This window comes from Rattus rattus, chromosome 15 (assembly GCF_011064425.1).
Source record: "Rattus rattus isolate New Zealand chromosome 15, Rrattus_CSIRO_v1, whole genome shotgun sequence".
NCBI lineage: Eukaryota > Metazoa > Chordata > Mammalia > Rodentia > Muridae > Rattus > Rattus rattus.
Window position 1 is genome coordinate 61,749,281 of NC_046168.1, and position 13,584 is coordinate 61,762,864.

At 44.1% G+C, this 13,584-nt stretch overlaps 1 protein-coding gene across 1 annotated transcript in view; it reads right to left on the reverse strand.

Annotated features, from left to right (window-relative positions):
* The window catches only part of Tcf4 (transcription factor 4), a 345,858-nt gene that overhangs the window by 165,519 nt on the left and 166,755 nt on the right, over window positions 1-13,584 (reverse strand). The window contains exon 6 of the mRNA XM_032885763.1: window positions 5,921-5,982. Coding sequence (XP_032741654.1) covers window positions 5,921-5,982 — 62 coding nt within the window. The remainder of the gene's footprint in view (window positions 1-5,920; window positions 5,983-13,584) is intronic.

Genomic DNA, 13,584 nt, shown 5'->3' on the forward strand with positions numbered 1-13,584 from the left:
AGAGATGTATCTCGAAAGAGCTAGAGTAGAAATCTTAGATCTGGCACTTCAAAAGGGTTTTCTGAAAATATATGTTACAGGTATGATGTTCACAAAAAATAATAAATAATAACGTCTATTTCTGTTGTGGCTGGATGGCATTCCGTTTGATTAGTTTCACATTTCCTGGGTTCTTAAAAACGTTCGCTATGTAAGATACAAAATAAAGACAAAAGGGGTGTCGGCACTCCACATCTGTACTCCTAGCTGCTCAGGTTGACGAGGGGAGGCTGGCGAGCCTGGGAGTTTGACACAATTCTAGGCAAGCATCCATAGATGGTGGACAGACAGACAAACAACAGACAGGGAGAAATGGCAGACAGGTGGATGGTAGATCGTTATACATGCATGAACGTGCATCATGCATGCATGCCTATACACGTGGAAGAATATGGAAGCGAGCAGGAATCCTTGATCCCTCCTTAACACCCAACAGGAAGAAGTCAGTGGGGAGAAAGGGATTCTTTTTCTATTTCTCCTCAGTACCCAACACATCCCTAGACGGTCAGCAATAGATTCTGATTAGCACAATGAAAAAAAGGAAAGATTGGTTCTCTGACTTTGCTTCTGAGAGCGATCACACCTATTAGAACTCCCCGGATGAACGGGCAATCACTGACAGTCATGACATCAAACTCAGACCCCGAAATGTCCGGAGCCATCCGGGTTACAAACATCCTGGCCCGCTATTCACTCCGGCGGAGCCAAATGATCGCATCAGGATTTCGATCTTCGATTCCACTAACATTCCCACTGGAAACAAAAGCCTTTCCAATCACCTTCCTGACAGAGGAACGTCAGGAATACATGTAGGAGAAATGGCGGAAATTAAAAAATAATAATAAACCATCAGTAAGTCAATGAAGCACAGGTTACCCAAAGAACCTTGCAGTGCCTCTCCAGAAAAATGACAGGATTCGTGTTAGCATTTTGGCTTAGAAGAAAAGGCTGTATGCCATTTCCTAACTATTATAGGTACAGAAAAAGGTGCCCGCTACACAGGTCAGGCAGTGCTGTTCAAACGTCATTCCCCACCCCAGTGTTTGCCAACAGTGATGCTGAGAAAACAAACGTGAGGTCTTCTGGTTCTAACCTGCCAGGCTCATGATACACAAGGCAAGATAAAGCAGACAGGGCCTTTGCTCTCCAGGGGTTTCCAGACCCCATGTGGTAGCCACTATTCATTGAATGTAAATAACGGCAAATTAGCAGAAAAGTCACAAGGAGAAAGCAGAGGGCTGCGTAGGACAGCAGCCTGCTTAGGAGTCACTCTTAGGAATAACACAGATGATTCAGGCTGAACCAAGAACACGCATTCAAACACAGTCCGCCATTAAAAAGCAATATGGGTTTCTGCTCCACAGGGTCTGAGTGGCCATTTCCACCACACACTAAAGGAGTTCTGTATCTTTTTAACTTACATCTATTTTCTTTTCTTTTTCCTATTTTCACTTTAGGGAGAGGGAAAAACCAAAACCCCTTTAAAAAAAAAAATCTAAGTTTTACAATCACATCAGCTGTAATGTTTGTATACACCCCCCCCATCGAATAATTGGAAAAACCCTCCATTCTTAAATCTACAATTTGCTTCAGAGTCATGTTCAGTTTTAATGAATTACAAACTAAGTCACACAAAGACAGGACTGCTTTCCTCCACAGTTTTCAAGCTTCTGAAATTTAACGAGACTCTCAGGTTAACTAAATATAATTTTAAGTCCATTCCGTCAGTTTTGATATGGACACATCCAAAAACTATCAGGGCAGTCCTAGGTCAGGAGCTGCTCAAATGAAGTACGGGTAGCTGAGTACATTGTGGACCTCGAGTACTTCACCAGAGGGAAGGAGCCAGGCGTTTGGCCGGTCAATGCAGGGATGCCAACAGATTTCAACATTATCACTAATTTTCGCTGCTTTTGGAATGGAGGTCAGATGTAATATAGATCCTCCATGCCTTGAACACTCTAATTAAGGCAAGAAGTCTAAAAGCTTCATCAAGGTCAGGAGGAATGCCACGTTTTGAAAACGTATCAGTTTTCTACAGAACATTCTCTGACAGGGTCAAACTTGGCTGCACAGTGAGTCACTGGGGAATCCCTGGAGCAGCTTTAGCCAACTCCTAAAATACTAATTTGACTGGACTTAGCACTCGGCTTCCCAGCTCGCTCCCCGCTACCTACACACACACACACACACACACACACGAATGCACACACCCCTCCTACACTCAAGCTTACCAATTCTGGTGACCTCACCTTGCATACAAAACTGGTAGAATTTGACAAAATTTTAAAGTCTGCAAATCGTTAAGCATCTTATTCAACACAGGAAAAACAGAGAGACGCCGAGAGCGAGTGACCTTTTTTTTACCCTCCTTCTGTTGGTCGAGATATTATCGGTTAGGAGTCAGGAGCTGACTCTTCCAGGACTGGGGTTGGGCTAAGTGGTGAAAAGTTTGTTTTCGCTCATGTGTGTTTCTGTCAAACTTTCCATTATAAATTTTATTTGCTCTGCCAGTAAAAGTAATATGAGTTGTGATTTGGCAGGGTAGTTTAAAGCCCGGGTGTGACTTCTGTATCTCAATTTAATGTAAATCATTTTCTCTCTATTTCGTGAGAGAGCTTAGAAAAGCCACCTTTGTCTACACAAATTTCCAAAGTCACAAAAAAGGTCAATATATGTATTTCTGAAAACTTCGTATGGAAGCATATTAGGGCGTTTATTTATGTTATTTCTCATTTTTTAATGAATCCAAAGAAATTGGCAATAAAGAACATGATGGCTTTTTATTTTCCTGCTAAAATATCAATTTTTAGAAAACCATATCTATCACTATTAACACTGAATCTATAAGAGAAACACACCAACTGCTTAAGGACACACACACACACACACACACACACACACACACACACACACACACTGCTTATGTATTCAAGTGATGTATTTTTGTAACCCTGTATATCTCAGGATGATAAATTGCCAGGCAGCCCTTCCCTCACTACCTGTTGCTTATGTAGGAAGAGCAAAAAGCCGTTCAGACTAGAAGGTCCTAGAAAACTGCCCATCCCTTTGGGTTCACAGGCTTACATTGTTATCATATGAAAAGACAGCTTTGCAGCTCCTGGGGCTACCCCACGTAAAGGTTTTCTGTCCAGGGACTCACTAGCTGGCGAATGAAGGAAACAAAAGCTCCCCTTCCTGGGAGAGAGAGAGAGAGAGAGAGAGAGAGAGAGAGAGAGAGAGAGAGACTGAGACTCACCTTGTTACACAGCGGGGAATCATTTCAGCTGTGATCCGCTACTAAGACTCCAAGCCCAAGACACCGACACCGGGATTCTGGCTTTCTTGGGGGTTTGTTTAGCACAAGTGGTAGACAAGGGTTCAAAGAACAATGCAGCGCCAGAGGAACCGACTCCCTGAGAGAACAAACTTCGCCCTGCTCTTTGCTCGAATTCCACAGAAAGCTGAAATCCAGACTACGTACACACTCTTATCTTCAAGCCCTATTTCCCCACGCAGGGAATTCTCAACATTCCCCTGGGGACACCCTTGAGCACCGCGCTGTGTATGGGTGGACACAGCTAAGACCTAGCTGAGCGCGCAGGCACAGATAGCCATTTCTCGCAAGGCTCGCAAGCGTGAGGCAGAACTAAGAAGGAGTCAGCGCTGCAGCAAGATTCTCAAGATCTCTCAAGAAAAGCAACGGCCCTGGGATAGAAAAGCATTTTCCTGAAGAGCAACTAGTGAAGGCCCCCGAAATTTCAGCCCTCACACACTCCAAACGACCACCTCAATTCCCCCCATGTCCGACTCCACTTCTCACCTTGTGCTTGAAAAAAAAAAAGTTCAGTTTCACCGAAGGAAGTATTCCCTGAAAGAAAACCCCAAACAAACAAACAAACAAAAAACCAAAAAAAAAAACAAAAAAAAAAAACCAAAAAAACAAAAACAAAAACACGGAGGGAGAAGGGACTGCGCTCTGTACACACACTGACTCCCACGGTCTGGATGATGCTTTCCCAAGTTCAGGGGCCTCAGGCTTACTCAGCAGAGGAAATCTCTGTGTCTGTGAGGAATTATGCCAATTTCTGTTAGCAAGAAAGGATGCAGGGTCTAGGAAGCCTACTCTCTCGATGACCAGCAAAAGGGGCCCAGCGAAAAATAGAGACCTGTGCCATGACCATCTGCAAAGAGGAAGGATGTTGTTAACTTTCTTCTCCCCAAAACTCTGGCGACCTCTGCCTTGACCCTCAGAAACCAGACCCACAGGAACCGGCTTTTCTGCAGGAACTGAGAGCTATACACCAGAGACCCAGCTCTGTAAGGGCTGGTTGCCCAGGCTATCTGCCCCAAACACGTGCACTCACATTCCAAAGATGTTCCCGTTGCACTGGAATGGCTGTAAATTTCTTCCCTGCAGAATTCTTTCCACACAAACTGCCATGGGCTGCCCTCCTGGAAGACGTCTCAACCAAGAGCTGTGCAGCTCATCGCTACGAATCTTTTAGATGCTGGGGGATGACTGAATTGGCAACTGGACCAGAGGAGTCAACTTTTAAAATGCAAATATATACGGCGGGGAGGGGAAAGAAAACCCTTCCAGAACCAATCCTCCAGAATTCTACCTTCATGATCAACGGGTGCCCCTGGAAGGAAACCTTCCTTCAGTGCTCAGCTACATTACTGAGGCACATGTGGGCTTACATGTTTTTAGGGATATAATAAACGGGTTGCTTTTTTTTTTTTTTTTAAATCCCAAGTGGATTTTTTTCCCCACATCATTTAAAAAAAAAAAAAGCAGGAAATCAAGAAGGCTCAGAAGATGGGGCATCCCTTTTCTGCACAAAACAACAACAACAAAAAACAAAAACAAAAAACAAAAAACAAAAAACAAAAACAAAAAACCCTGAATGTCTGCCTTGCCTGGGTGAGGAAAAAACCGTACAAGACTTTGAGCATTGAAGAGCATTAGTAAATCTCAGAGAGGGCTTTGGAAATTAATAAACTGGCCCTGACCTTTTAAAGTACACATTAAAATATGTATTTTAATTATGACTGGTAATGAGGCTAAAATTCAAAGAAAAATATTTATAAAATGTAAAGCTTCCACGTTACCCTATAGAGAGCATTTTCCAAAACTGGTTCCTCTAGAGTTAAAAGGACACAAGTGCAGAGGGCACAGACACACGCATGTACGCATGTACACTCGTGCGCGTGTACACACACACACACACACACACACACACACACACACGCTATCCCTTTGTGTTACACTGGCATTTTATTATTTAATTAAAGTGCTCCTCTTTTCCTAACTCATGCAAGCTTCCCTTGTGACGACGGCTTTGCTGTTAGCCTGCTGGCCTTGACTTCCAGCCAAAAACAATCCAGAAACAAAAAGGGACAACAAATCATATTTTCACAGGCAATTTTATCCCTCGGACCCACCCTCTTTTCACAACAACACCATATAACCCCGAGGAAGACTATAATTTAGAGCAATGCCACCCAACCCCAGCATCTGACATTCGGCTGCACTTTTGCATTTCTTTGGTGAGAGATTGTTAAGTTCTTAACTGCAGATAAACTCTTTCGATAGACCCTCGTTCACCGACCTGGCCAGTTTGCAAACAGTACCCGGGCATACCGGGGGAACGGTTAAAGGAATAAAAACGAGCCAAATGGTTGTAGCTTTGATCCCGCCGAGCCCTAAAATTAAGATGTTTATTAGTTTCCAGCTCTGATTTGCTTCGTTCCTTAAAGACAGCCGTCAGAGGCTCTCAGCCCTCCCTGTCCTTTAGTATCACAACTGAGAGCAAGACAGGCACCATTTCCCTCCTTAGTTCTGTCACCTCTTCCCCAGACCGAGAGTGGCACTTACCTGGTGGCAACCCTGTACGTTTTCTCTCCCATAAGATGAGTATGAACCCCTTTCTGTTTTACCTGCCGAGAGAAACAATAAAACAGGATAAATCGTGCTTTTCCTTTAAAGCAAACCTCCCCTGCAGGTAACTGAGATCCACTCCCCATCTCGGATGTTTACGTACGTAGAGGAGACACAACTGGCAATGTATGCAAGCAAGACAGGGAATGGCGCTTCCTCACTCTGGCGACAAGGAACTGGAAAAAAATATCTTTCATTCCTATTCTTAGCCAAACTGCTCCACACTTCCAAAAACTGTCATTCCAGTGGCCTCCACTTTCTCTAACAAACAAATTGTCATTCCTTATTTTTCACGTTCTTCCTCTCTCACCAAATTTGAACCATTTCACTTTTATTTACACAGCAGGCAAATGATCTATGTAATGACCCTAGCCTGGTACTTCCCATTGATTATATTGACACTTAACAGGGAGGCCAAGGCTAATCAATCATGGGCTCTCCAGATGGTGAATTTAGCAAAGAAACTGTTCAAAATTCTAAGCCCCCTTCCCCCCACCTCTCTCTCCTCCCTTTTAAAAACTCCCTTTCCCCAGGACTGATCCAGGGCACACTTGGGAAAGGGGGTTTGGGGAAGTCACCTAGTCTTCGGGATCCAGGTTCAGATCCAGGAGACTGGGCATGGCCCTAGGACCATGCTTTTGAATGTCTTGTCCATTATTTCTAACTCCACGTTTCTCTACACTGGTCAGGACAGGTAGAGAGAGAGTCTCCGCTGCCACTGAGCCATGTGTGTGGATGAACCCAAGGCTGTATTTTCCACTTTGGTTATATTTTAATCAAAACCACGTTACAAGAGGGGTAATGCGGTCCCGTTATGATGTTCAAAAGGTTGCCCTAGGAAACTGATCATACCAAATGACAAGAGGCTAGTGGGTCAGGCCACTGCTCATAACCTCACTCTGCCTCAGACTGAAGGACAATCTCTTGTCAGGACTCCAACTTTGAGGAATATACGGTGGAACACTCTTCTCTTACCCCAAAGGGAAAATTGAAAGCTTTCTGGAGGAGCTGAAGCAACTTCCTGTTAATGTTTACGACCCCCCAAATTTTCCCTTCTTTACTCAACACAAGCGCTAAAAGGAACAGTAATCATGTTCTCTTTGGGGTCAATGCCGAGGTTATCGGAGTAAATGTTCTTGACAACACACACAGATTTTGTCTTTCAGAAATGTTGTCTCTGGTGTAAGGTAAGCCCTGTGTCTATGTCACTATCCTAACACTTTGGATAGAGGACGATTTTCAAAGAGAACAAGTTCCGAGCCTTAGGACCCCGCCCCACCCCCACATTAGCTTTTCTCCTGATTTTTAACAAAACTCAAACGCAGGAAAACGGTACTTCAGCCACAGTGTTGTTCAGTGCAAAGTACAAACTCCATGCCCATATTGGCCTCAACATCCAGAAGGGAGACACGGTCTCACAGAGCATCAGTCCTGGGAGATGGATGGGAGGAACTCCATTGTGCGTAACTGTACCGCCATACATGTGCTCACACGGACATCCCTAACCATCTGTGCTATGTAACCCAACCCTTACCCCTTTAACTGCTCACTGTAACTGTCACTACCAGGAAAGGCGTGATCTTTATAGGCAACATCACATGCCCTCCCTTAAGTTCTTAGGACCAAGAAATCTTCACGTATACCGTGACATATTTAGGCAGACACACAGGTAGGCAGCTAGAAGAGTTAAAGGGGGAAAAAGTGCTTTGATCCTGGAGGAATAGGAAAATCTAAAGTCCAGATTTGGTAATTTCCAAATATTGAACGATGATATAAAATGTGGCTGTAAGAGAAAAATGCCCCCTTCTTGTTCCATTTTTCCCCCCAAAAGAATTACAACACCTGGTATCATTTCCAGCACTCATCTCTCTAACACAGAGAACTGGAGAGAACCATTTTTCTACCAGCGTTTGTCTCGCTACATCTACACAAGCCAGGGCCACTCCTTCTCTTAGGATAATGCAAATCAAAGGGGGAAACACAAGAACCAGAGAGTGAAAGAGAAATAGGGTACGGAGAAGAAAGACAGGAGGAATAAAAAAAGAGAGAGAGCAATGGGCTCAGAAGGGAGGGAAAGAGGCCAGAGACGGGCGGAGGAAAATATGAATTTGCGAGGCAGAGTCCCCGAAGTGCTCTTGGCTGCACCGGCCCAGCATTCCTTTCTATCATATCAGATACAGACTGCTTAATCTTAATTTTGCTTGTTAAAAAATATTTATCCAGATACAAAAATAAACCCACTGCAAATTACAAGTTGTCAGGGTTAAAAATCTACTCCTGTTTGTGAGGGGGAGGATAAGAGACCAGCACAGACATGAATCACTCTCCCGTAATTTGAGTGTTTCCATGACATCAATGGGCACCCGTCCAGGACTCTGTCGAAGTCTGTGAGGTACCAAAGAGGCAGCACAGCCAGCGGGAGGCTGGGAGGTGGACTAATTTTTTTCTCCAAGGATTATGTTCCTTGTGAAGGTTTCATCCGTAGCATCCCCTTTTACCATCAAATAGATCACTGCAGAGATCATGAGCGAACACATTTCATTCTAATAGTGTAAGCCTTTAACTTTATTGCAGCTTTTTTTTTTTTTTTTGTTCCCAAATTCAACTATAAATCTGCCCTCAAAGCCCAAAACCCTGGTTTGGGAGCAAAATAACCAGGGATTGTGGACAAAGCCCCAGGACCTCAGAAACATCAGATCTTTTTAGTTCTATCATATTTCAAATGATAAAAAAAAGCAGCCATTTTTAAAATGTCACCTCAGTTTGCAGTGGGGGAAGAAAGAGCCATGTATGTATTCTGCGTCGGTTGTCCATTGAAAATTGGGCATGGACTTGATACGGATTTTCTGTCTCGAATTCAATGGAATGTTCGTTTCAAGATAATGAAACTTTGAAGCTCACTGAAAAGGTATGAGTGGGGCCCTTAGGTAACTGTGTATGCTCAGGAATACAAAGGGCCAATATCTGTGTCTCCTCTATGCCGCCTGGGATCTTGTCACTTACATCAACTGGCTGGCACGGAGGAGAGCCTGTTCCCTTCTCTCTCCATTATTCACCAGCCACCCTCAGCCCCGGGACCACGGCGAGTGCTTTGAAGGAGCTCGGGACTCCATTTCTCCAATATCAGAAGGGAGATGGTGGCGATGAGCGGACCCCGCCACGCTCACCGAAGAGTTCTCAAGACAACCGTCCAGTACTAGAATGTGACAGCCCCTGTGGATATTTTTTTGGCACGAAGACAGCGGTGCCAGTGCCAAGCCCCATGGCTAAAACTACTCAAAAGAGGCAAAAGGGTAGCATTAATCGCTCAAGTCTTTTAGTGCACGGAGTACCGTTGTCGTCCATATTTTAAAAACTAAAAGAACCCGTTAGTAACATTTGTTATGTGCCTATAAATTGGGGTGGGGGGGGAGGGGAGACGCTTGTGGAAACAGATATGAGGAACAAATCTTATCAGGCATTCGAGTCGTTTTTTTAAATCTAAGAAGACCAAATGTTAGATTTTGCTGCTGGTAACAATTTCCGTGCAGGAGACAAATGGTCTGACCCGAGGAGGGATGTGGAGATGGCTGAATGACTGAGAGCTAAGTCCACATGCTAAACTACTCCTCTTCTCCGGCAGTCGTGCTCTATGTATATAAGTGACATGTAATGCTGTGTCACAATGTTTTCTCCCCAATTAAATACGAAGAATGCTGTAAATGAGCAGACACAGCACCCGTCAATCAATCCTGGAGACAAAGGAGATCAACGTGCAGGCTCTTGTCTAAGACAGGTCGGTATCCACAGAGAGCAAGTGATCCAGGAAGTCAACGTGGGCATTGTCCGGAGGAAGCCTAGACTGTGGTTAAAATCAATATTTAAATCTGATTGCTAAAAAATGGCACCACATGGCAATCAATGAAGGATTCACTTCCTTCTTTCTGTTGCCCCGAAAAAACGATCTCAGCAGAAAATATCAGCCATTTGCAATTTTTAGGGCCAGCATTTTTGCTGACCCTGAGGGTAATCTCTTAACATAATATCCCCAAGAGCAGTAGGAAATGTTGTTATTATTGTTGCTGCTACTTGGAGGCAGTGCAGTTTGTAACTATCTGAAGAACCCAGATTCGATCTTCAGGTAATCTATGATTTGTCATTTGGCGTGTCTGAGTTTCCTTCCAACATGTCATAGCAGCCTGTCACAGGAAGAATGGATGACAATGGAAACGGACTCAGAAACCAATTCCACTCACAAGGGGAGTCACCTGTGCTGGATCCTGGGCTCAAAAGAGAGTTTAGAGGCACGGGGAAAGCTTCACAGTCAGATATGAGCCACTTCTCTCTATGGTTTCTAAAGGCAAGCTAGGGCATAGCACATCCTTTGGTGGTTCGTCAGCACGATAACTGTATCGTACCGGGGTCTGTGGCCCCTGGATTGTAAAGGGCTCCTTTAACACTTATACCCAGGTGGAAGATTTTTAAAAACAAAACCCACCATTGAAAAGGGAGCACCTGTATAGTGGAACACCACCTCCTGCTCAAAGCCTTGATAAAAAATTATCTGATTCCATAGGATGACACCAGCCAGATACTTCCCTGCTAATCCTCATCTGGGAACTGAAGAATGGGCCTTTTGTTCTCAAGCATCGGGTTAGGGAACTCATAGTAAACATGCTTGACTCAGAATCAATTTCTGTCCCTGTCCCAACTCCAACCTATCCGTGCTTAACCTATTAATTTCTGCTTCTTCTTTTCTATTACAGTGGAAGGGCTACTCCATTAAAGGGTAGCTAGACGTTTCGGGTTAATGAAAATACACACTGGTGATCATGTAGAATTCTCTCTTCATGCCCTACCTAAGTCAGAAGAGCTCAGGGCTCACCCTACAGAAGCCACTACCCAGAATGCTCTATGAACTGTGTACTCTACCTGACTAAACTTTACGGCAGCTGTTGAGGCAGACAGCATGAACAGCATTTAACAGAAAAGGAAACTGAGGCACAGAAAAGTGACCAAGGCCATACGTGTCAAATCCTGATATCTGCCCCTGCTCTGCTGATGACATTTAAAGTCTAGGACAAGGAAGTGCAAATAAACCAGAGGCCAATACGGAAGTCTCTGAAACCCCAGAGCTCAAAACACTCATGAATTTGATATGAAATTAATGAAAGTGTCTTATAGGCGGTGATAATTTACATTTACATGGTGTTTTATTCCTAAAAGGTCTCTAGATACTTTAGGGCTGTACAAATGACATACACAGAACCTGTGACGTCTCACAATTAACTGCCACCGTCTCCATGTTAACTCGAAGCAGGTAATTAACAAAAACATGGCAGAAAACAGCATTTAGCCGCATTCTCTATGTGGAGAGTATAACTGTATATTAAATACACAGAGAAGAATGAGAGAAAGACATGATTATAACATGGGGTCTCTCAGCAACACTCAAGAGTCTTTCGTGGGAAAGCAACCCCACAGTGGGCCCCAGAAATCAAATGGGAAACTCACTGAAAGTATACAGAAAATGTCTCCGGCGATCTACGATCCCTCCCAAATTCAACTTATATCTTAAAGGCTCTTAGAAGTCTCCCGGTGATTTATATGGTGTTTAGTGAACTGACCGGAACATACATTCCTGCATCCATCTTTGTTTTCTGTGTGAATATTGAGTCCCGATAAATTTTAAGAATTACAGTGGGTGAAAAATAGACTAGGACGACATCCAGTTAATACACATCTGTGGCTTTCTATCATGTTATAGAGGCATAGTTTTAAAATGTTTTAATCTTGCTGAAATCAGTGTGAGGTTATCTACCTACACCGTTCGTTTGGTGATGTCTCAGTAGGCATCATGGAAATCATTAGCCCTCCACTGTTTTAACTGGCTGGTCAACCCTAATCATCCCTGACCCCATGCCCAGGTGAGAGCATGAGTTTTATAAAAACGGAAGGTGACAACGTCAATCGGATGTCTAAAATCTCAGAGAAGGCTCTGATTTCTCCTGCAGGATATAGGGGAATATAGGTGTCCGTATATCAGGACAGCACGATCGTCTCTCACGGGCATTTAAAATTCCACACTGAAAGAATCGTGACCCACTTCCAGAGTATAGACCAGTCACTGAGCACAAAGGAAATCCTTCCATCTCTCAGCAAGCCTTCCCCCGGAACGGATGTTCCTTAAGGCGCCAAGGTACTCAGCAATGGCCTGTCTGATCCTTTCAGAAAGAGTAAGTCTGGACAACCTCTCATCGACTCTCCTGTTCCAAGCAAAGTACGGTCTTCAGAGCCATGTGCAATAAAACCCATCAAATTCAAAATGTCCGACGCTCTACCACTTACTCTGGGAACAGCCTCTGGTTCAAGAACCACAGCCCATCCCTCCTTGAAGAACACGTAGTTGCAGAGAGCTGTGCTTAACAGTATGGAAACTGGCTCAACCTATCTCGTGTAACAGAACGCACTCCGGGGTTCACTGGAGATGCCCAGCCCTCGTTTTTATATAGACGCAGTCAGGCAATGAAGGAAGGGTACCACTGAGGCTATGCGGGTGTGAGAGGTGAGGTCAGAAGCAGAAGCCTCCAGGCCCTGCACTGAAGCTTTGTGTATGGCGTGCCACCTCTCTTCAGACTGTTCTACACGACATTGTCTCCACACTGCCACAGCCGCGTCCCTAAATCATTTCACTCCGTTTGGAAAATCTAAGAGTTCTCAGGTGCCCATGGAAACACATTTCACGTGAGCATCGTGGGATACATCGAAAAGCATTGTCTCACTGCAGAGGTGAAATGGGGCCTTGGGTTATGTCATGGCCGCAGACAGTAACAGGCAAGCCGATGTCCCCCACCCCCCGCGCCCCGCCCCCATCCAATGCCTTGCATCGGGGGCTTAGGCAAGGGAAAGCTGTAACTTCTATGTGTTATTTTTCCAAATGCAGGAAAATCTTTCATTGAGAACAACGCTAATTCCACAGAGTGTGCAATTAATCAGCATAATCACCGGGATAACTTAGCTGTTTGGGGAGGTGTGTCAAATAACTCCTTAAGGCCACTAAAGTACCACTTGAACCACCAAGTAATGATTTTCTGAATCAGCAATTTGTACAAGGGTCCCCTAGAGACCCCGAGGATGAAGGGCAAACCCAGAAGCCTTTAAGTTACTTCTAATGAGTAACTTACCACTGGCTTTCCGTGCACAGCATCTCCATGTCGCTCCTGCCCTAGTTTATATTTTTACCACAGTTGGAGTCTCCAAGGAGTGGATAAAGTAAAGCAATTTGGGATTTGTAGGTTCTTGTAAAAAAAAAAAAAAATGGCTGTGTGTTTGAATTTTTTTTTTTTTAAGGAAATCATTTCTGTATAGCAATGGGAGAAAGTGCTAGAAAGATGGCCTAATGGTTAAAACTTTTGGATGATCCTGTAGAGGATCTGAGTTCAACTCCTAGCACCCACACATTGGCCCATAGCCATCTGTTATTATTGTTTCAGGGGATCTCACACTCTCTTTTGGCCGCTGAGGGAACCAGCATATAAGGGGTGCACAGACAGACATGTGCCTACAACAGTCATACATATAAAATAAATTAAATTTAGAAAGCAAAACTAAAAGTAAAAATG